This window comes from Chaetodon auriga, chromosome 13 (assembly GCF_051107435.1).
Source record: "Chaetodon auriga isolate fChaAug3 chromosome 13, fChaAug3.hap1, whole genome shotgun sequence".
NCBI classification, from domain to species: Eukaryota; Metazoa; Chordata; class Actinopteri; order Chaetodontiformes; family Chaetodontidae; genus Chaetodon; species Chaetodon auriga.
In genome coordinates this window covers 17,159,418-17,183,631 of record NC_135086.1, presented here as the reverse complement: position 1 = coordinate 17,183,631, position 24,214 = coordinate 17,159,418, and the positions used below count along the sequence as shown (strand labels likewise).

The window sequence follows — 24,214 nt, the reverse complement described above, 5'->3', positions numbered from 1 at the left end:
TGAGCCCGGAGTGTATTTGTACAGTCAAATTCGGGTCTCTCACCTGTGCTTTCTGCAGCGGAGCCATGCGACAGCAGAGCACAGCGCTACAGTTACGACAGATCTCGAGAAAGATCTCCCTGTAGTTGCCGGGACCGGCACCCTCCTGGTTGGGCTTCAGTACTGCAGACAGAGTGGCTCCGTCGATGATCAGACCAAAATCCAAGCAGTCTACTGACAACCTGGAACCAAACATCACCGACCAATCAACAGGGAGCTTTTCATACAACCAGTTATGGATCAGCCTGCAGCCTCGATGAATGCGACGGCTCCTGTTTCTTACATACCATCACTTGCTGCTTTTTCATGTCTTACATTTCAGTAAATTGATTATCTTCAGCTTTCAAAGAGCTGGTTGGACAAAACAAGACCTCTGAAGACAGTCTCATTTTGCGTGATGGACTTTTGATGCTGTATAAACCAACTGATTCATCGAGAAAATGACGAGCAGACTAATCAATAATAACTGACACAGGACACTGTAGATATGCACGTGCATTATTCCATACCCAGAAATAGAGCGTTGTCTGAGAACGGTCCTGTTTAGCTCGAACAGGACATCGTGCAGACTCTGCTCCTCTGTGCGTTTCTTGGTCAGCTCCAGGATCTGGGTGCTGCGGCGGAACAGCTTGCTGGCATAGCAGGTAGCCGCTGCCGTCTCCATCTTGTCCCCTGTCAGGACCCATACCTTCATCCCTGCCTTGTGCAGTGACTCGATGGTGTCTGCGGCTTTCTCCTGCAGCCTGCGCGTCAATAAGTCAATAAGAGTTTCAGCCTCCACTGAGGTAGGGAAAAGCATCCATCAAAACTTCAGTCAATCAATTACCAACTGGTGATAACTTATCAATGCACGACCAGCTGTGTCTCTGCCCATCACCAGTTTATCTACTATGGAGTCAAACTGTCAGGCAGCTGATCGATCAGTTAAGGAAAACTACCTTTGCAGGTCAATACTGAAATCTACTCTGTTGGAGCACATCTCATGTTTTAACATAGCAGAAAAGGAAACAAGTGGCACAGAGCTCAGACTGAAGCTTTTTGCCCTCTGAGTCTTCACAGTACTCTGAAGACGACTCATTAATCGTCCCTTCCCTCCCTCCACGGGGACCAACCTGTCCTCCACCGCCGTTGCGCCCAAAAGCACAAAGTCCCTCTCAATGATGTCATAGGCCTGCGCCAGCCTCTGCTCCCTGTCCTGCAGGGCCAGCTTGGCTTCAGTCAGGTGATGACACGCCTCCTCGTATTCGGACTGCGACAGCCTTCGGTAAGCGACGCACAGGGTCCGTAGCCCTTCCTGTGTTGAGAGAGGGAGGGAGGGAGGGGGATCGGAGCTGTGAGTTAAGCCAGAATAGAGAAGTTGTGGCTCGTAAAACCGAGGCGATGAGCTGCAAGAGGAGCTGAGGGGAACTGCAGAGTTGGGTGATAATTATCTGTGGGTAAATTGAGCCAATGCTAATATGAAAATAAGAATTCTTATATTGAGCTGCTGCTAAGAGACAGTTTGCTCGGATTGAAAAACTACTGCACTGAATAATATTCACGCCTGACTCAGCATCTCATCAAACCTGTTGCATATCTGTCCCAGTCAAACTGTGCACTTACAACAGCATTCTGCTCCACCCGGGCTTTCACCTGCTCCACCTTCCCTGACACCACGCGAGGAAAGATGGACGAGTCTGCCCCCTTACAGAACAGCAGGTATTCTCCTGAGATCCCACAAAGAAAACAACATTTCAGACAAACCGTTAGAACTAGTGTCTGATGGTGGATTTATGATATGTTTTAACAAAGCACTGGTACCTGTGTGACCTCTGTGTGTGAGCATTCGTCTTACCTGAGCTTGACTTGACGATGACGCTCATTCTCCTCCTCACAGAGTCGAAGTTCAGTACATGGAGCAGCTCAAACCTGAAGGAGAGACAGTCTTGGCATGAAGGAAGTTCTCTCTGTTAACTCTCTCATGTCTGTTTCAGATTTTCACTCATGTTTCTGTCTGTGTAGAAGTCTTCTGTGTTCTGTAACTAGCATGGACCCTCATGTGTTGATGTGGAAAATAAGGCTTCAGAAACAGAAAGCCAAACAGACATCCCAGGCTTTGGCCAGGCTTTGGCCAGATTCAGATTCCCTTTAACTGGTAAAAAAAACCCGCGAACAAACAGCAAGTGTGAGAATAGTCGAGAAGCTTTCTGCCTTCCCATTCTCTCCAGTTTGCTGGATGCACACCCCTCCCCTCTCCAGCTCCCTTGCTTCCTTAAAATAGCTCACAATTGACAGACCACTGCAGAGAGTGATGGAAGGGGCAGTTACATGAACACTTCCTCCAGATCAAAACATTAGACAATTTCCCCCAAACCACTCTCTAATGGAATCTTGCTGCCTTTCATTCTTCCAGACCAGGTCGATCTGATTGAGTGCTCTCTAAGAACAAACCTCCACCTCACTCTTTTGTGGTTGTAGTTTTTTCTAAAGTCTGTTAGCACATGAAACACAATCCCACAGCTGTTTTTCTCCTGGCAGCTGATGCACAACCACAATTCCATCAGCTGAATTACTCCTGTTGCATCTCCTGTGGCGTAACCACAACAAACCCTCCAGAGACCGACCTTTCAATCTCATCGTCTTTGTTGAGGATCTCCATGTAGTTGTCTTTCAGTCTCAGATAGGTGTAGCCCAACCTGGCAACAGAGAGTGAGAGAAAAGATTAAGTCTGACAGAAAATATCCACTTACACTACGCTGTATTACTCACTTGGAAAGGTTAAAGGTGCTTTTAGTGCAACCTGAGCACAGTTACAACAGTGTCTCACATCTGTGAAAGCAATACACGAGGGCAACACCCTGTGATTTGGCATGTTGGACCATGTGTCTTCATAGGTCTAAGGCCGCATTCAGACCAAAAATAGCACTTTAAAAAAAAACACACAGATCTGTGTTGGTGTGGGCATGTTGCTCCAGATACCACTGAGAGGATGAAATACCATCCAGGTCCAAGTCCACTTTGAATACTACAGCCATGAGTTTTAAAGCCGGTGGGTGACAGTTTATAATGCTCTGAGCTAGCACAAGTTTTCACAGCAGCGATCATTCTCTTCTCTGTTTGCGGCATTAAGGTTTCAAAGCATGACCTGGTTCAGCTTTTTCATTGGCTGACCCCTTTGTGATGGGACCCTCGCTCTGCCAACAATAGTTGGTACAGCAGCGTTTGACTGCAAAGGATTTCTAACCAAAATAAATACAGCAATTCATTAAATTTTAACTTATCCTAGCCCTCTGAAATGTAGGGACAAGGAACATTGAAGCGACAGTTCTTTGCAATTTTACCGTTTCATTCCCTCCACCAAAGCCACCTCATCCGGTGAGGAGGAGATGTAGAAGGAGGTGGGCCGGCCCTGGTGGATGCCCCTCTTGATGCCATCCACCGTCTCCTCCTCCTTCACCTGCACCGTGTGACACAGACACAGCGCCCGGAAGAACAGATCCTCGTGTTCCTGCAGACACAAAGCCTGACATTATAATCCTTCATACCTTTTTTCAATGAATGCAACACTTAATTTCAGAGGTGCATCACTGACACTAGAAGCACACATTTAGTCTGTACTAATCCTGAAGCTCTTTGTCAACATTTCTCAGGATTGCATAGCAATAAGGCAGCATATCCATGAAATCTTCGATTCTAAAGTTTTGTGCACATTTTAGTTTTGGCTCTTCTTCCTCTCTCTGGTCAAATGTGGTGGCTAAGCCACTCATGCTGACTACACAATTTTTTTTCTATTAAATCTAAACAAATCACTGGTGCCACTGGCAGAAATGCATGGCTCATCACTTCTCACTGTACCAGAGCACTTTTTCCCCACGTTAGACAGGAAAACACTTAAGAGTTCTACAGAAAATGTTGAGTTTTCATGAACTGGATACAGGCTGTATCCCTGCTGTGTTTATCAGCAATGGAAATGAGCAAAACAGGTGTTTGTCTATAACAAAATGCCAGAGATAATTAGTTTAATAGTCCTCCTGTCTGACATTGTGACATGTTAATCTGGAAGCGTTTTTTTGACTGAAGTATGCTAAAGTTTTCTTCACTCTCGTCTCCAGCTCTATTTGGTCGCAGTTAGCACAGCCAAGAGTCTATTCAGGCTGGATTTAGGAGCCTGTTTGCTTTGTCAAACCCACATACTCACTCTCCTGTATCCTCCAGGTGAGGAATCAATCATGTCTATACTGGAGGCAGCGCTGAGGATTTGGCCGTTGCAGATGGCATGCGGAATGTAGACGTTCCCATCGACACAGCACTCAATAAACTCCATGTTGTTCTCCGTCAGAGTGCCCGTCTTATCAGTAAACACATACTCCACCTGGGAGGGAAGGAGGAGAAAGGGAAGGGTGAGGGCACGTCTGCAAATAGTGTAAATGCAGATACTGGATGCAAATGTGGGTGCGTGTGTGTGTGTGTGTGTGTGTGTGTGTGTGTGTGTGTGTGTGTGTGTGTGCACGCTCTTGTACCTGTCCCAGCTCTTCATTCAGGTCGGAGGTGTTGACCTGAGCTCCCTCTCCCAGCTCCTCGTCGAACATTTCCTCGTCCCAGGTGATGAAATAGGAGCCCAGAAACTTCTGCATCTCCACCGTCACGTACATAGACACCGGGATGATGTAATTAAATAAGACCATGAAGGCCAGGAAGTCTGTGAAAGCTCGGATCACCTGAAGCACGGGAGGAAGAAAGATAATGGCTATGAGGTTTTAGAGAAATGAGATTTGGGACCGGGCGTCAAGTGGATTTAAGTTAGAGGCTGGTGAACAAACCACATGGCGCTGGCGCTCGTTCTCGGTCCTGTGGTTGTACCAGGGCTCGTCTCGGTCAGGAGACCACTGCCAAGCGTATTTCAAAACAGTGTTGATGACCGCTTTACTGATCAGGATGCACAGATACACGATCAGGAAGGCATTCATCGACCTGCGGAGAGTGGAGATCGGGAAGAGGAAGCAGGAAATGCTCAAACAAACAACCACAAATCTAAACCGTGCAGTGAAAACAGTGGAGGTGCTGATCATACTTTTCTACAGCAGAGCGCTTCTGAGATTTAGACTGGTAATTCAGCGCCATCTTGGTCTCCATACCAGTGTAGACCGCAACAGCTGAGGGGAGAGAATACAGAGTTAACGAGACAATAAGCCTTTTCTCAATCAAAAACATTCAGGAGACGTAAAACAGAACATGCTGTTACCGTAAATATGTTGTGTGTTCTTCAGTGTGGCTCCTCTGAGGAGCAAGTTCTCAGCTCCAAGTGGTCTGCAAGAACAGAACAGAAACCTTCTGTCTTTATTTCAGGGACACCATTAAAGCCATTTGATTAACTGAGAAAAAATAAAAGGTATACCTTGTAACTAATAACATGGATGAGGTACACTCACCTGGCCACAGGCTCTTCTTTGTCCTTGTAAATATTGATGCGTCCCACGAATCTACAGGAAAAGTCACAGCAAAATAAAATCAAGAGAAGCTACAAGGGAAGAACTGCTTCTCAGAGGCTGTAGCTGATCATATGTGCGCATCAGTGAGCGCGCGTCACACTCACTTGTAGAGGTCAGGCTGCGGTTGTTCACATTCAATAGTGGCATGTAGCGAATCCACCTCCTGCTCCGTTCTAAAGGCCATGGTATCTGGTACAGCATAATAGGTCTGAGATAGAAAGGTGGAGGAAGGGGGAAGAAGAAGAAGAGGACAACAGAGGAAAATGTCACCGACAGCCACTAATGAGAGCAGGGTTCATTTGACTCTTCAGCCTGGCCTCCTGCAGATTTTCTAAATGACTGAGAGAGCCGGGGAGGTGGGCTGTCACAGACCGCTCCCCGGGTCACCAGGGGACAGCATGTGGGATGGTGAGCACATCAGGGGGTCATCCCTGGGGCATGTATGAGGAGGGCCGGTGGAGTACACTGTGGGATATATTTGTGTGTGTGTGTGCTCAGCCATGCGTGGCTCCTGTGAGTGACATCAACGAACATCAGAGGAGAAGTGGAAAGGTGAAACGCTGTGCGTGACCAGGTGTCACCTACACCTTTATGCCTCTGTGCATCTGTGTTCACGCGTTGACTGATAAGTGCACGGCTGCAGCTTGCAATTACTTTCATTACTGATTGATCTGCTGATTATTTTCTCAATTAATCTTTGTCAGAAAACAGTTTATTTAAGCCCTGACTGAGTAACAGCCTAAAAAATATTTAGTTCACACATGACGAAGAAAAGCACCAAATGATGATACTAACCAGGGAATGTTTGACGTTTTTGCTTAGAAAAGGACCTAAATGTTCCTTTTTTTTTTTCATTTTAAATGTAAAACAATTGGTTGATTCGTAGATTAGGAGAAAATGAATTGGCATGTGTTTTGTAAATCTGATTATAGCTTCTCAAATGCTCTCTCAAATGTGATAGAAATCCAAACATGTTTTGGTTTTGAAAAAGCAAATTAAAAATGTCACTTTGGGAAATTCAGGAAATAATGACAATATTTTTCAAGATTTCATAACAATTTCTAGGCCGAGCAGATTCACCAACAATGAAATCATTAGTCGCAGCCCTAAATCAATAATCAGAATAGATGTCATTAATTATCTGTTGACAGATTAATCATTTGATTCACTAATTGTTTCAGCTTTGTGAGTCTTAATGATGACTACGTGGAATACTATTTAAAACTAATTAAAAACAAACAGGCAAAGCTAAAAAAATAAATAAATAAAAAGCACAGCGACATTAATTGATATATAAATTCCAAATGTGTTTAGTATACAGAGCACTGTGCTGTATTAATCCATGGCTGGACATTCAGAGTTAATGTTTGATAAAAAAAAAATAATAATAAATAAATAAAAAATAGGACTTTGTTTTACTTTCTGCCCTTTAAAAGGCCTGAAATTTATCCGATTTATTTTTTTTTAAGCTTTTAAAGACCCACTGAATCATAAGGCTTCCCTGTTTTGGGATCAAAGATGGTAAATCTAAAGACGAGTTAAAAATACGTCTAATCCACATCCTGCGCTCGTCCTGGCACCTTGTGACTAGACTCCCCGTCCAGGCTGGTGGTGGTGACGTAGCAGGTCCCATCATGGCGGCTGGAGGAGAGCAGGATGAGGTCACATGGGAAAGTCTCGTCCTCCCTCACCACGACGATGTCCCCCACCTGGCAGAGCGGGACAGACACGTCACACACACACACCCCTTTAATGGCTTCCACATCAATAATAAATGAAGTATTCTGACGAGAGGTTCACATAAACACAGAGCACAAGACAAAGGCAGACCTGCGCGTAATCGTCTGCTCATCCTTTACCATTCCTTTTTTTTTTTTCCTCCTTTTATTTTTTTTCAAAGGATTGAGAAGTTGCATAACGGATTATGCGAGCGGAGCAGCTTAAGCTCTGATAAATCCCATCTCCACGGTGACCATACACATGACACACGCTCTCTGATTTTGCATGATTAATATATTCATCATTATTCCTGCTCCCAATTCACACTCTAATCCTCTCTGTTTGATCTACGGGAGTGAGAAACCTTGGTACAGAAAGCGCTGGAAGACACACAAAGAGAGGGAGAAAGAAAGGACCAGAGAGAGAGGAGGACAGCGACGGGGACGGTGAAAGACCAAAGGAGAGTTTGTAACACGTCTCTCTCAACCAATGAAATTCAAGGAAAACTACTGCTGTGGCAACATAAACTCTGAGACTCTTTAACCTTTAAGGCTGGGCAGCTGTACTGAAGCTGATCCTCAACATCTCCCACAGTCTCTGCACACTTGACAGGAGCAGCAGACGCAGCAGAAATCAGACGTACCTGCACCCATTAAACAGCCACAATGGTGAAACAAGACTGAAATACACCCTATCTATACATCTCCATAGGAGGTGCTGAGCTAGACACACACATTACCCAGCATGACACCTCCATTTTAATTCACGCTGGGATGAGGAGAGATAGATTTCTGCTGAGTAACAGCTTGGCGAAGCTGGTTCGCGTCAAAACAACAAACGATACCGATGGGTGTCTTATTTACTTTGTCATATTGCTGCCATTCTTGCACTCTGCAGTCTGTCCTGTTGGGAGTCATTCATTTCCGGTGTTGAATCAGGGTTTTTAAATTACATTTCTGCAATTTAAGAGCATTTTAGCACTCACCGCAGTCAAAGAATCTCAGAAATCCAGTAGGGACAATAAGGACTATAATTATAAATTAAGTACATGAATTCACTGAGCTTCTGAGCTACTGTGGCTAATGACGGCAACCACGTTTGCTACAGGTCTAATGGCGCTGACTGAAAGTCCACAAAAAAGGACTGAGCTCGTGTATTCAGGAGAGCAGCAGCTAGAATTTGGAGTGCTGTAAGTTGCATCTGTGCCTGTTCGTCAATAGACCAAAAACTAAGCAAAACACATATTTGAGGCACACATGTTCACTGGGTGGTGGGCTCATTCATTACAATGGACACGGGCAATGTAGTTTATTTTGAGCCTCACACACACTGCCCTACTGTCAGAAAAATAGTCCCTAACAAGTGAACCATTTACTACTGTCTGAATAACAGTTTCTAAAAACTACAGTTAGCAGCTGTTTTAGGAGATTTGTTTGCCTTTTATAAAAAAAAATTTAAGAGGAAAACGTATATATTTGTGACACATTTTTAAGGGTTTACATGTTCAGTGGGGATGAAAAGGCCTGGAGCTGAGGGTAGATGTAACAAAAATATATAATAACACCAGTCTACTCCTTCAGTCGTGGTTGATTTGGCCCCTGTGGTTATTAGTGGTAACTGCAAGTGAGTACCAATAATACAGGCCCCAGAGTTTTGTTCCTGTTAATCGACCACTGGGAGCAGCAAACACGGCATGCGCAAGTCGTCTGACAGAAATGCAAAAGAGCAAACTGGCTTCCAGAGCAGCCAAACAAAATGTGTCACTTTGTTTTAACATATAAGACTAAACAGTGCAATCAACACTCCTCTGAAACGGCCCATGTTACATGAAAACCCCTGTGTGTTGGTCCACAATACGAATCCAACATGGGAAAGTCAGACTCTATCAGTAACTATGAGAACTACTATACAGAAAAGCAATGACAGAATGTGTGTAACGTGGAACATTACTGCCAAAAAACTGCCCGGCCATAAATAGTATCAAACATGGGTTTTGATATAATAGAGGTCTATAGAGACGGATTATAAGGCATTTTCAAGAATTAGACTGAGCCGCACTACCAAGCAGTGATCTGCTGTTGCATCAGAATAGCGTAAGAGAACATCAAGAGATGACGACAGGAATATCCTAACTCATGAAACACATCGGTCCTGTTTCATTTTCCAACAGGCTCCTGCACGGTGCACCAGGGGACACTATAATTGTTCCTCTACTACAGTTTCAGGGGCAATTAATTGGTGGGAAAGAAAAGAGAGAGCAGGAGAGGAAGGAAACAAAGTTCGAGAGGACTGCAGAGAGAAAGAGGGAGGGGGAGTGTGAGAGGCGGTTATAGAAAAAGTGAGCTATGCAGCAGTACTGTAGTGTTGCTTTGTGGCCTCAGGTGCTATACTGCTCTAATGAGGCCATTCTTACCCGTAGCTTGTGACTCTGCGTCCTCACCACCTTCCCCTGCTGCACCACGTCCACCGGACACTCGTTTATAGAGCAGTCGGCCTTGTGTCGGAGCCAGTCCTCATAGCCCTGAGAGGGATGCAGCGAGGGAGGAAGACAGAGCAGGATCGTAAGGAAGAGAGAGCCAATGTGCGCGTTAGCAGGTGTGGCGAAACAGAGAATATACATTACTGTGCAGAGAGAATCGGGGCCAGAGCGTAGTGTGAGATCAAGAGAGACGGAGGGGGAGAGGTGAAAGTCACACTCTGTAATTAATTAGCATTGTGCTCCCTGAGCTTAGTGACCTGTTTCCTGGATTTCTAGCCAACATGTCATGTTTTAGATTTATGTCCCAGTAAAGCTCAGGCTTCCTTAGCCAGAACAGCTCCATCTATCACTGATAGTACCCCATCCCTCAGTAGCAGGATGCAGTAGAGAGGATGCATCTCCCAGGGGCATGGGATCCTCAGCTAGAGTGATTAACAGAGGAGACCATTCATTATCATATTTCTCACATCACCAGACATATTCAATGGCATGTCCTTTCGCTGAGAGAGGAATGTGTATATATACAGATAATAGAGCTGCTGATTGGTAGAGAGAGTGTGTTATTGTGTGTGTGTGTGTGTGTGTGTGTGTGTGTGTGTGTGTGTGTGTGTGTGTGGAGAGGATGGGGGGGTCGTTGAGGGCAATATTTCCCAGAAATGTGAGCGTGTTTGTGTGTGTCCTACCTGTTTTATGGCGGTGACAGTGATAACAAAGAAGAGGGGCAGGCCGCTGGTGACTGGGCTGGTGGGGGTGTCGATGATAAGCTGCAAGGGAGAGGAGCGGTGGGAGGAAGATGCAGGGGGTGGAGGATGAAAGGGGGACAACAGGAAGGAGAGGATGCCAAGTAATGCAACACTGAGTAAAGAAGTGCAGAGCAAGGAAAAGCTTCTGTAATAAGGAATCAGGCTCCAGTCGAGCAACGTTAAATTATCCAGGTAATCAAATCTGCTTTGACTTTCTCCATCTGCACTTACAGGAAAAATGCATTCGGGGATCATTAACTTTTTTAACATTTCCTCTTCTATAGAGACAGTGCATGTGCAGATGTAACCAGTAATAACAGCAAAGAAGGACCTTTTGAAAAGAAGGAGGAGTAAAACAAACTGTGCTGTTTGTCGGTTTGTCCCATGAAGACAGTGCAGTATTTCACATGCTACTGATAAAACACACAGCACACAAACCAGCCGAGCCCTGCTGCATTCTGGTCCACTGATGCACCTGCTGGTGAAGACGCTGTCGTATGCTCCTCCCCTTCTTTGATGAGTTTTATCCTTCCACAGCTATTCAATATTGGTGCAATACAGTGTCTTAAGGAGAAAGCTGTTTCTCTTCGATTCTGATTCAGACGGACAGACACTGAGCGGCACAACACTCTGTATTTAAGGATAATATGATGTTAGCAGATTCAAATTATGGTAATCCTCATCTAGGTAATGTCAGACACAGGCGCAGGATTTAACTGTTAATCTTGGATAATTACTCTTACTTTGAAATCAGGGACCAAGAGAGCAGGGTCTAAACTGTCAGCAGCTTGTTTGATTGGCTCGCGCTCATGATTGCTTAAAGACAGCAGCTTCTATGGGACACTGTAAGAGAAGCTAGTCAAGTAAACTCACTGACTACTAAAATGCAGCAACAACTACTGGATGAACTCTCACCTGGACCAGGAATATGACCAAGAAGTAGAAGTTGGCGATTCTTCTGAACTGCTCAAACAAATTCTTGGGAATGAAGTTCCAGAAGGTGTACTGCGGGACACAGTGACAGCAGCAGCATCATTAACACACACGAAGGGAAGTGGTGATGCACAGTGACGCAACACAAACAGCAGTGCAATGTGTCATCTTTAAAAACACGGCCACAAAACAGATCACTTGGTTGTCTAAATCTGAAAAGAAAGAACAGCGTGATGGTAAACGCAGTTGCGGCACTGACTCACGGGCCGCGGCTCGCTCACCTTGGAGGAGACGATGCGGTTGTCGGGATAACGCTGAGGGATGTAGGCCTCAGCTCCCGGAGGGGGTTCTTTATGCCCGATGTACACCGTCCGACTGTCCACCCAGATCTCCTCCCCCACACACTGATGGAGAGAGAGATGGAGATATAAATAGCAAAACAGGTAGAGAGAAAAAAACGGGTTCACTCACACTGTGCAGTGTCGGTAACGTGTGTCTTACTGTTCATGAGCTACTTCAGGCTTACACTATCAAGACCACACTGACTCAGTTAAACAGCTCACTTTGTCATCCACCCTCACCAACACCTTACAGTCATATTAACATCTCTTCACCACTAAATGCAGACAGTCTGGACTATTAATATAATATATTTATAGATTTTTTTCTTTTTTTTTCCAAATGAAGCTTTCCCTGCTGTCCAGGATTAAACATAACGTCACACAACACTGCTGCACGACTTCAGTCATATCCTTTAATTAACAGGCTCACAGACAACACGCGGGTGGCCGAGGGCTGAGTGTGTGTCTGTTGATGTGTGTAGGTGAGATGGGCTCTGAGTCACGCGTGTGGATTTGTCATTTATCTTTTCACTTCTTCCTGCAGGACCTCTGCGCTGTCTGCTCCATCCTTCGATTATTCTCTTTCCACAGATACACAGAAACAACACTCATTCTGTTGGTTTTACTCCGACAGCCCAACGCCTTGATGCAAAAATACAGAGAGCACACTGGCCCGCACGCAAACCTCTATCTCAGTTCATGTCTCATCTATATTACATCTACAGTAAGTAGCTCCCTGAGGACGAACAGAGTGCATTCTGGGAGTTTAACGCAGCACATATTTTTCCAAGGTGTCCTTTATTACACGCTATTGTGGGAAGAGATCTCTCCAAGTACAAAAAAAAAAAAAAAAATACTAGAGTCTGGAGACCACAGCATTCAGCTGTTTGTTTCCATCTGGCTTCCAACATGGCTCCTCACGCCTTGGCCTGAGTGGGCAGTGTGAGCGTAGCCTTTGGCAAAGCGGCCTGCCTGACACAGCTCAAAGCACAAGTGTTGACCATTAGCAGAAAAGTTCTGGGACAAGCACTTCTGTGGGAGCAGTGCTTCAACGCTTAAAATGTCCTCAACGTTTTGGCAGAGACGTCGCTCGTCCCTGCCAATGAGCAGATCTTTTAACGTTCTGTGTCCACAGGTCTTCTCACTGACCTTCAAACCCAGAAGTTCTAGGAAGTTTTAACTTGAACGCTATTATAAACTTACATCTGTCATAAAGTCGGAAAGTCAAACTGTGGTATTCTGGAAATGATGAGGTTTAGGATGATTACATGGGTCAGAACACTGCTAAATTTGGCTGAATTATCAAAGCCAGAGGCGGTGCTCAATAAAGAGCCCAAACAGCCGACTGTTATCGCTGAGCTGAGCCAAACGATCTGGCTCACTGAGAAGAAGCCCCATCATTACGAGCGACATCTGCAATGAAAAATCTGCGTCAGAACGGCGACTCGCAAGAGCGAAAAGTCACAGATTCAAACTTCTCCACAGTGATCTACAGGTGCTTGTCCGCCGACTTGAGACCCCTCCAAAACATCAGGGGGGGCAGCACGAAGCAGGGAGATCCAGAGAAATGGAAAGAGAGAGATGGAAAGTGAGGTGGAAGACGAGCAGCAGATCGAAGGAGAGCAAGCAGCAGGAGGTTGAGACAGATTGTGCCATATTTCAAGATAAAACAACATATTTGATATCTCATGAGCTACTATTAGACAACAGCTAACGTAAGTATTCAACCAGCTCCAAACCACAGCAGCTACTCTACTGTTTGATATGTGCAAATCAGTCATGAAACATCAACACACACCTAAGACACATTGACTGAAGCCTGGAAGTAAAACGCACACAGCAGCACGACATTATCCTCCTGATAACAGCGTCCCACCATGAGCATGTCAGAGGAAAATGGCCGCCGTGGTGCGTGAGTGCGGCCTCTTCCCCGATTCCATCAATCGTCCCCTCATAATTCTATCGGCACCGTTTTGTCCCTGCACTCCCTCCACGTCCTGGCAGAGAGCATCACGCTCTGACAGCGTGACTGTGGGAGAGCGATGGATAAAAGGCACAGAGAGAACGCATTGTGGTTTGTAGTTATCTGATCATTAATCCTCACTGATCCGTATCAACCCCCGGCCCACTGCTCCCTCTGCACTCGGCCGCTCCATCAGACAAAGTGGCTGGCTGGTTGGTTGCGGGACATGGAGGCTTTGTCTATATTAACAACACTGACACAGCCTCACTCGCAGAGAGGCTGGTCTTACACCACCATCAATCATCAGCAACGACAAGATGGATTCGATAACAGCAAACATCCCACCAATGCAACTTCTTTCACGGCCGGGACGGAGCTGTGCAGCGGTGCACCGTCTGGGCCGACGGTTTTGGACCGTTTAAACTCTGGATCCGGAGAGCAGAAGCAGGTCTGCTGTTTTAAAGGCTTCGACAGCCTCTCTAGCTCCGGCCTTTTCTACCGTCCCTCTGACATAACAGGACGTACGGACGCGTATATCTCCATTGCGGAAAAGCAACCCCTGACCCTGGCAGTGCTGTAATCTATCCACGCTGTCCCCATGATGTAGCTCCTTTCTCCCACAGAGGTGTAATAAAAGGTACAGACCATTAACTGGCCTGATTAAATGATCATGTCTCCCCCTCCTCCATTGTCCCGCCGTGCTGCACTGCAGCAGCACGCCGAGCAGGTATCCCTCATTAACTCACAGATCAAATTCCTGTGACTGAGCTCTTCCTTAATGAACTGCTCATGTTAACTGGACAGGGGACGTAGAGACAGACAAAACATGACTGCACAGCACCCGCCGGCAGGAAGTGAGAGATTTGAGCATCAATGTCAACATAATGGGAAGATAGACAATGTAAAATAATGACTGTAAAAATATTTTCTTTGTATAAAACATGAATAAACAGGAATGCAGTCAAACATGTTGCTGCATCAAATTCAGAATAAGCAGACATTTACAAAAATCAATGACGCCAATGAAGTCAAACGTTAAATATATTTTCTTCGCACTGTTTTCTGTTGAGTGTGTGTCAAAAAGGATCAGTCGTACGCAGCGTCCCAACATTTTTGGAATCAGCAAACAGTCCAATGAAAGAGAACAGCTGCTCAGAAAATCCTTCCTGTGGAAAATTAGAGCAAGCAGATGAAATTATTTCAATATTTTTATTAATAGAATGCGTGAAGCTTGTTGTAGCATTGAGCACAGATAAAAGGAGCCTGGAGACCTTGATCAGCTGAAGAGGAAGCGGGCGACCTGTTCAACATGCACTCCACTGCTACTCATTCGCCATTAATCACCATGGCAACACAGTATGCGGCGAATAGACTGAAGATCAAATGTGTCGGATTTTCTCATTAATTTAATGCTGTGAAACTGTTCTTGACAAGAGATTATAAGACTTTGGGACAAAATGTGAAGTGTTACTCATCCAGACAAGATACTGAAGATCTCCACGTGCTTTTATTTGGTTCAACCAGGACGTCTTAGACTGTGGTCTCTGTGGGACACCTTATTTTTTTTTATTTTTGGACCACAGCTGAATCAAAGAGTAAACATCAAAAGCAGCAGAGAGGAAGAAACTACTGAAATAAGGAGAGAGGACGTAGCGACGGAGAGGAAGCACCAGCCGCTGTTAGAGTCATTTACCAGGCAATGATGTTTTGGAGAAACTGTGGGATGCAGGCACAAAACAGATGTGTTTTGGTGAGAAAATGTAAAAAAAGAGTGACCCTCTGCCTGCACACACTGTCTCCACACCGACGCCGACAGTCACCATCGACCGATGACGCCAATAACTACATACCTGCAACAAAATCAAAGGATAATCGTGAGAAGATTACTGAAATGTGTATTCTGTTGTTGCTCCAGCTTCCTCTCCCACTTGACTTGCTGTGATCCAACTGTTACATAAGTCTTTAATCCAGCTGTGCTACTTCTCCTCTCCCTCCCTCTCTTCTCTCCTTTTCTCCCGCCACCGTAATCTGAATCCCCCCCCAAAAAAAACAACAAAAACCCTCTTTCTCATTTTGTCATGCGTTTAATACCAACAACATGCTAATACAGGCTTGAAACTGTGTCTTATAATGAAAGCTCTGTCTCTGGGGCACGCTGTGGGAGACAAAATAAGTCTCATGAGCCAGCACGCCGACGCATGGCTGTTTTCTCTGATACACACAGAGGCCAGCGGGCAAAGCTTTACCCAAACACAAATCCTGTGTGTTTTTGTCACCTACAGCCTCTGTCTCTCCGCCAGGGCCCCGTCTCCAAGGGGGGCAGCGGACAGGAATAGACTGCCCTTTACTGTTTGTAGCGGTGAGCTAATGTGGCAAACAGTAATCCAGCAGGTTGTGTCCTGCTTTTCAACACCAGCCGGGGGACACAAAGAGCTGTAAAGTTGCTAAAAACCTTTCTGAAGCCCTTCAGCCTTCTGGGACCCGCTGGCACCCTTTAGATCAAAAGGAGGCCTTTCTCCTTCATCGGCTGAGGTTGTGAGAAGTCTGTGAGAATAACGCTCATACATTCATAGATAAGATGTAAAGGAGGCTGACGACAGAGGGGGACATGGGTAAATCCAGCTGAGGGCAGGTGAGAGCAGCATAGGGCTGATAGGAATCAAACTGTTGCTGTCGCAAGAGGCGCTTTTATGAAAGTGACGCCTCACAAATAAGAGAACACGTTGAAGCCTGTGTGAAGTGTCGTGAATCTTTAATATAAGCAGCAGCGCTCACACATACCAGCACCCCTCTAATCCAGACCATGACCTCATGCAGTTCTCACGCTTTGCGCCAGTCGGAGGCATCACGACATCGCTATCGCTATTATTATTAGCAGATGACAAAAAGGCACCAGAGAGAAGGGCGTGGACACAAGAAACGCTTGACCCAACACACACACACACACACACACACACACACACACACACACACAGGATCTGTTCAAATCACAGGAGGTCATTTTACAGATGAATCTCATTATAAAAAAATCTCTTCCCGTCATGTCTTGGCCCAGGGTCAGCTGAGATACCAGAGCAAGAGTGCACACACACACGCACACACACACACATACACGCTTGTACTTCTATACTTGTGAGGACTCTCATTGACATCCTGAGCTCCTTACCTTAACCTTAATCATCACAACTAAATGCCTAACCCTTACCCTTACCTTACCTTAACCTAACCCTAACCCTAACCTAATTCTAATTCTAACTTAACTTGCAAGTCTTAATGTTCAAACAAACCTATGAAGTTGTGAGGATGGGCCAAAATGTCTTCACTATGCAGCAAGTACAAGTACACACACACACACACACACACACACACACACACACAGGCATATTATATTGTATATCTCATTACATGTAGGCTTAGCCTTTCTTTTATGCCAACACAGGGAGAAAAGTTAAACAGATTTAGGTTATTACGCAACAAAATGTCCCACTTAAACTTCACGCACTGCAAAACACCATGACACCGTATTTTTCTTTACAAAAACAATTTACCGTACTGTCCAGGCTCAATTCACCAGCAATTTCTCCTGAGTGAGAAAAGAGGCTTATAAGCAGGACAGAAAGCACTGCCTTCAGAAGATGAAATGCCGCTCTCATTATAAAGCGCTGCGCTGGATCTGAATAAGAGCAAACAGTTATTCTGATCTCTACAGTCACATCACAGTGACAGCTGATGCACTAGCGGTCAAAATGAATGAGAAATCATTGAATTATCTGAAATAATAAGCAAAAATCTCGTCATCTCAAACTATGTGATACAACCGTTCTTTTCTGGACGTCTACAACACCTTGAACTCGTCTGCCTCTTTGAGACATTCATTGATGGCTCAAGTGATTTCACTTTTCAGTTCCTGTCTTTCAGTGTCAGACATTGTCTTCCTGTGTTTTCATTACAGTTGTTGGTCTGTGTAAACAGCACGAGCACAAATGGAAATAAATCCAGAACTTATACCCCACAAAATCTAATATGTTGTCTTTTAAAAATATATTACAATGCAGCCAACAAAGCAAACCAAAACACGAGCCAAGCAGAAGACAAACCCCACGAGTCAATGACAGGATGATAAGGGAACAAGATATGAAGTGAAAGGCTCAGAAACTTGCCCAGTGGAGTAAAGTGGACTAAATCACAAGTACATCCTTTCATGGCTGGAGAAGCTTTACTAATTCAGCTTTTTCTCCCTCTCTTTTTTTTTGGGTGGGGGTAGCAAAAATTGTAAAACTATGCGAGGCAGTGACCTTGATGGGAGTTTCCTGCTCTCTCTGTCCAGAGAACAGACTTGGGCGCCTCGCTTATCACATATTAACCACCTTTCATGTTTGCTCTTCTCTGTAGCCTCATTAGGGGAGCAGCTGTTCAGAATATGGCAGGGTTAATAGAGGGTGATACACACGTAATAGAGGGCCAGATATACATCAACTATCCCTCCGATTCTAAATCAATATTGGGATAATTGAATTAATGATTAATTCCTTGTCTACTTCAAAACGTTGCCGAGCGAGGATGCAGAGGGAAAAGGGTGAGAGATGAGGGGCGTGTTCAATGACCCCATCCATCCCTCCTCCTCCTCTCCGCCTCACCCGTGGATCTGATTTCCCCTGATATTAGCCCTGCTGGAGCATCTGTCAAGCTGCACACTGTCACCCGCCTGCACGCAAATACACACTCACATACACTCATTGGTACGCGGCTGGTGAAGCACAAACATATAGAAAAATGCACACAAAAGCATGCACACGCACGCTCATGCTGATAGTTATCTTCCCGGCACCTGAGCCGGTTTTAAGGTCAGGTGAAAGGGTCGCAGACTCTGCAGAGATGTGACGATACTCCAGAGGTAGCCAGTCTGATGAACATCACCACACCTGTCAGAGCTGGTTCCTATTCTCTAATTCTTGCCACCCACCAACCAGCTGCTTCCTGCTCTGGCCGATAAGCACTGACTGCTGATGGCACCGGCCTGATCAGAACAGACCAAGCAGTAATGTGGTTAGAGCTCACCGTCATCTCCATATTATGTGGACATTTCCTGCTAACACACAGATCCCTGATTACAGATAATGATGAGGCATCTTTAAGTGTTGCTCTTCTGAGAGTGACAACATCTTTAATGTCCCTCTATAGCTCAACCTGCACAACTCACCTCCCCATCGGGCTGGAAGTGAGTGCAAGTCAGTGTAAAATTCCCAAAGTAGTGCTGCAGAGTGAGTCCCTGCGAGGCCTGTCAAGTCTGCGGGTCCTGATTGGGATTTATATCCCCTGCAGACCAGGCCAGCAGGAAAACCAGGAGATCATTTAGTATGCATGCATGTTGTAACTCACTCAAGCAACGTAACTGGGCCAGCCAAGTTCATTTCTATTCTACACATTCACCAGCCATCACTGCATCTGTGGCCACTGGCACATTCCCCATTCAGCTCCACAACAAACATTGTAAAGCCCACAGTGCACGGCCTGCCAAAGCAGATGAGTAAAGTGTTTATCACCTCTGAGGGCAGCGGTGTGCAATTTCACTTCCAACACAAGCTGAATGTAGATTAAAACAAACACAAAACCCAGCTTCAAAAGGAATATGTAACATGCATTATCTGTTGTTGCACTTGCACACACACAGCTACAGTTGTGACAGTGTTGACAGAGGGGGGCCCTTACGTATCTGCTGATGATATTCCGGAGCAGGGTGAAATCCATCCTTTAGACGGCTCCGGCGGCGACTTAACTGTGCAACAGAGACGTTCAGCTCTCCTTGGATCTTCGTAAACGCTACCTAATGTGGATCTTTCCACCAGCATCCATCGCTCACCGCCGCCGCCGCCGCCGCTGTGTCTGTGATAGCGAGGAGCAGCGGTCTCTCAGTCGGCTGTTCTGATTTTCATGGCATCCCCGGGAAGAGCCATGCAGGACCGAGCGATTTCAACAAGCCGCACTCACGCTGCTGGCTACATCTCAAGAGGAGATTCAGCGCATGCAAACCTCCAAACCTCTGGGCGGTGTTTCCGTGGACTCCTCGCCTGGCAAAGGGCTTTAATCTTGCAGGAGACAGTCCCTCATGGAGGCTGCCTGCGTCCCGCTCTGTGCTACAACGGTGGCCCTCGATGGAGCGGTAACGCGAAACGTCCACAGCGCTCAGCCGTCAGATGACTACGCTGCGCATGCGCCCCGAGCTCGCCTCTCCTCTCATGGAAACTCTGAAAACTGCCGCTGGAAAAAAAAAAAAAATAAATAAAAAATCATCTCCACATGCAGAAGACCCAGAGTTCAGAAAGCAGGGCGATCGATCAAGACTCGCGATTAAAAATCAGAGCAAAAGTACAGAAGCCAAAGCAGAATCAATAGAATCTGAGGTTGTGGTTTGGCAGTTTTATGAGGAATTTGACAAACTTAGAGTCCGTAAATACCAGTCAGCAGTGGAAGATGGAGACATAAGTTGCTCAGATCATTTAACAAAGTAAAACAGCAATACCACAGTATAAAATACCGTATTTCAAGTGAAACAGCTGCAGTACAAGTACCTCACTATTGTACTTAGGCACAGTGCTTGGGTAAATGTACTAAGTGACTGGGCCCCGTCAGGTCTCTCTCTTTGATGTAATCATCATAATGTCAGTAGATGTATGTTATAAATAATGTCCATGACACTTTAACCTCTGAGTATATTTAGACCGGGATGTTTCACGTGCTCTAAATGCCAGCTGCTTGTTTCCAAGACATACTGGGACTGCACATGCAAATAGGCTCTCTCTCATTTTGGGTTGCCTTGTTTTGAAAAATCCCTCTGGTTGGTGTTGATGCTTTCCGTGTGGTCACAGTGCAGTTATAATCTATTGAACATGCTCATGCTCTAATAAGTAATCAAATCTGTTGTCGTAACTGTTACTATGTACTTAAAAGGGGCTTTTAATCACCAAGTCTGTGGTTGTTGGTGTTGATAAGAGGGTTATAATTTGATTTTGGTCCAGATTGTACCAACATCTTTGTAGAAATAAGTATCCAAACAATCTAAAGGAGTTTTCACAGCCTTGCAACCTGAACGCTGTTCTTATTAACTGTATTTAACGGATCTTTAAACAATCAGAACATGATTTGTTAGCCATTAATAAAGTCATTAGACACAGCTCACACATAATCATCTGGAAGTGGTACCTGTTACGTTGCCATGCTTTTCCAGACATGCTGTTAATCAGATTTGTGAAGCTATTTGACATTTTGAGAAGGAGGAAATCACACACAACTCTAAAATGTCAAAGATGACATAATAAAGTCTAAGACTTGTTTTCACCAAGGTCCTTTATGTAAAGAGAGCAAAGATACAGGAAACCAGGTGATCTGTTGACATCATATTACCCACAAACCAACAGAAACCACATCAACATATCAGATACCAAAATGACTCAAGTTAAAAACATTATGAGACACAAAATAATACATTTACAGAAAAAAATCATGTCCGAAGACCAAAGCTCACATTTTACGTTATGTAACAGAGTTCATGTTTACTACAGCTACACTACAGCAATCCAGCCATGCTGTCACACAATCTGACTTCCAAAAACCGTACAAAACCTAACTGCATTTATGAGCAAATCTAAAATTAGCTGCGTCTCCATCTAGGGGGATCCTGTGGCTGCAGGGTGGCAGGGCGTGATGTCTGGCCCAGACGTTTCATTTGCGGAGTTATGACTTTCAATTAGCGCAGACTCTATTAATAATGCAGAGGGATCCAGCACTTTCAGCTCTGACCCACTAATGCACGATGCTGCTGTTTACCTCCCTTAAGACCCCGGGGCACTTAGTGTCTAATGATGAATGCGCCTCAGTGGACAGATTACAACATGCTCTTTGTTTATGAGGCTGTCTCTATTATATGCATGCAGTGTTTTATGTCATTGTCATGTTGTGGAGATAAAAGTGCCTCTTTATTCCCTTTTCACTTATTTGTCACACCTTAAGCACAACAGTAGTCAGAAATGTAGGATAGCTTTTGCAGTGCCACCCAGCAGATATAAAAATACCATAATGTATGCCATAATAAGACGACCAGAAAAGCTGACTTTTTGGAATAAATGCATCTTAAATCCTGGCTGATAAAATGACTTTTTCACTTCACAGTCTGCAGTGTTTGCATGCTGAAGAGGCTGCACAATGAACTCAGAGCAATGAAGTTAACCATCCAGTCTCTCACTATCTCTCATTGCTTGAATCTAAATTCAACAAACGATCTGATCATGTACCGATCAGCCAATCTGATTGTGTCTGATTTCTTTTTTCTACGAGAGCAGCTGGCCTTGATTTCCAAACGGACTGATCTGGCAGAGGAGTTCGGTTAGAAGCACACGCTGGAGGTTGATGTTTCCACTGCTGTTGCTGTGATTATCACATAGCTGACTGACTGTTCCATCCGAGTGGAGGAACTGGGTCATTGTTCATTCTTTCCTTCTGTCTTTTGTGTGAGCAAGGGAGAGCTACATATGGGGCAGTGGGTTACTTTCCTCGTGTTGCCTTCAGTCTGGTGTGGGCAGAATCTACAAAATGCGTATGAGCACACAGTTTTTCACAATAATGAGACATAACATTGAGTGTTAATCAAGAAATGTGAAACTTTAATAACTTGAAATAGTTTTTGTTTCTTATATTCTCCAGAGACACGAGGGGCATGTTCATGACTGCAGATGATGGTGGATTGTACAAAATGACCGTCCCATGATAATCTGTTTTTAGACTTGTGCATTAATTCCCTGGACCTCCATAAGCTCCAGTGGAGCTCTAGTGGAATGAGTAAAGCTACTTGTTGTAATATTTTAAAGAAAACTTAGGACAGTTTTATCTCAATCACCCAGTTTATATGTCGACATTGTTTGTTACCTTAAACCTTAAACTCCCAATGATGTTTTTCATTGGTGAACAGGTTTGCAGTATAGTTTTTTCTTGTATAGTTTAATGATTGCAGCTCTTGTTGCAGAGCGAGCTGCTGATTCTGTGCTATTGTCAACCCAAACAGTGGATCCTATTATGCTGTAGGTGCGAATTATCCCTGTGTGAACCTCCCTGACTGTGAGAAATAAAAAATATGTGCCATGGGATGATGTTTGTGAGGAACAGCTGCATTTATTTTGGATATTGCTGCAGGGCATATGAATTACATAGATTGAGAACAATATGCTGGATGATTATTTATCACTCATCAAGTGTAAGAGCCATAAGTACAAAAAGCTACAGAGCTGACTGCTATTATATCATTAGAGTTTAAAAATGTAACCACAGATGCTTCTGTTTGCGGTGCCTGACATAATTAATGTCTATCAATATACTGGACATTTGGCTGCAAACGTAATGCAAATTGGCCACACACTGGTTTCAAAGTAAAGCATGAAGCTCAAAAATCTTGTACTAAGTGTTTTTTTCTGTATCTCAACAGAGTCTGGCTCTTTTTAGCTTGTCTGATGTTACTTTCATGGTGAAGACATCTGCAAGCTGCTCAGTTGATGTCATAATGTTGCATCATGAGCTCTGAAAGCGAAATGAACGGTTTACCACACATCAACTGAAGGTAAGAGTGTGTTATTTAAGAAAATGATGGACCTACTTGAAGGCTGGTCGGGTGCAAAAGAAAAGTAAAATCAGGTATTTGGTGCCATCTAGTGGTCATCACGCAAAAACACATCAGCAGCAAATTAGTTGCTTCATAACTGCAACATACAGGATCTCCATGGCTCTGCTGGTGTAGATTCAGGTAATTTAGCAGCTAATTAATTGCTTTGATTAGTTGTAATTGCAGTACCGTTAAAGCACGAGTTTACCCTGTGTCATGGGACAACAAATTAACTGAAGGTGATTAGGCCTATAGTGTTTTGTCTGCTGTTTATTAATTGATGAAGCATCAACAGATTGATTTGTTGTTACTTGACTGAATGAGCTTTTGAGTGTGTTTGGTGTGCAAGTGATTGCTTGAGTGATTTAGCTGATGAATCAGTGAATGTGCATTTGAGGGGACCAGCTTACCGGTCTGTGTGTGACCTCTCCACTCATGTCAGAGGTTACTGAATGCAGTTTGTGAGAGTAAGATGGTGTGAGTGAGCACAGCACACACTGCAGGACGCCGGTCCCTCTCTGAGCAAAGATAATAGGTGTGTTTGTTGTTTCTGGCGGTGCTGATGTGCGTCACATGCCGTCTCTCTCCATGCCCAGTCCGGGTGCCAAGAGAGGGGCTTAAACCTGCGTCTGGAGATGGGAGCTGTGGAGATCCCAGGGAGCGGATGCTTGGCACCGTGAAATAGGATTTGGGGAGGACCGAAGCAATGAAGCGAGAGGGAGAAGAGCAACTGCCAAGTCCTCTCTACGGATTTGATGCCCCCCTCCTCACCCCTTAAACACATTCAGCTTGTGCACGCACACACACGTGTGCAGAGAGGGAGAGAAAGAGAGGGGGATTGTGGATGGAAAGGGAGAGAAAAGCAAAGCAAAGAGGGGAGTAT

The 24,214-nt window shown here is 44.9% G+C and overlaps 1 protein-coding gene across 4 annotated transcripts in view; it reads right to left on the bottom strand.

Annotated features, from left to right (window-relative positions):
* The window catches only part of LOC143330284 (phospholipid-transporting ATPase IH-like), a 28,495-nt gene extending 8,605 nt beyond the window's left edge, over positions 1-19,890 (bottom strand). For 3 of the 4 annotated variants that reach the window (XM_076746731.1, XM_076746727.1, XM_076746728.1), the window contains exons 1-20: positions 19,395-19,887; positions 11,663-11,785; positions 11,364-11,453; positions 10,389-10,469; positions 9,640-9,747; positions 7,088-7,216; positions 5,612-5,715; positions 5,448-5,498; positions 5,261-5,325; positions 5,090-5,171; positions 4,839-4,989; positions 4,539-4,736; positions 4,217-4,390; positions 3,360-3,526; positions 2,643-2,714; positions 1,874-1,947; positions 1,642-1,745; positions 1,152-1,333; positions 549-782; positions 44-221 (exon numbers count right to left, since the gene is read on the bottom strand). In XM_076746731.1, the coding sequence (XP_076602846.1) occupies positions 44-221; positions 549-782; positions 1,152-1,333; positions 1,642-1,745; positions 1,874-1,947; positions 2,643-2,714; positions 3,360-3,526; positions 4,217-4,390; positions 4,539-4,736; positions 4,839-4,989; positions 5,090-5,171; positions 5,261-5,325; positions 5,448-5,498; positions 5,612-5,715; positions 7,088-7,216; positions 9,640-9,747; positions 10,389-10,469; positions 11,364-11,453; positions 11,663-11,785; positions 19,395-19,433 (2,406 nt within the window). In that variant the 5' untranslated portion in view covers positions 19,434-19,887. Of the gene's footprint in view, positions 1-43; positions 222-548; positions 783-1,151; positions 1,334-1,641; positions 1,746-1,873; positions 1,948-2,642; positions 2,715-3,359; positions 3,527-4,216; positions 4,391-4,538; positions 4,737-4,838; positions 4,990-5,089; positions 5,172-5,260; positions 5,326-5,447; positions 5,499-5,611; positions 5,716-7,087; positions 7,217-9,639; positions 9,748-10,388; positions 10,470-11,363; positions 11,454-11,662; positions 11,786-19,394 lie in introns of all 4 variants that reach the window. The other variant, XM_076746729.1, reaches the window with a different exon arrangement.
* Between the last annotated feature and the right edge of the window lie 4,324 nt (positions 19,891-24,214).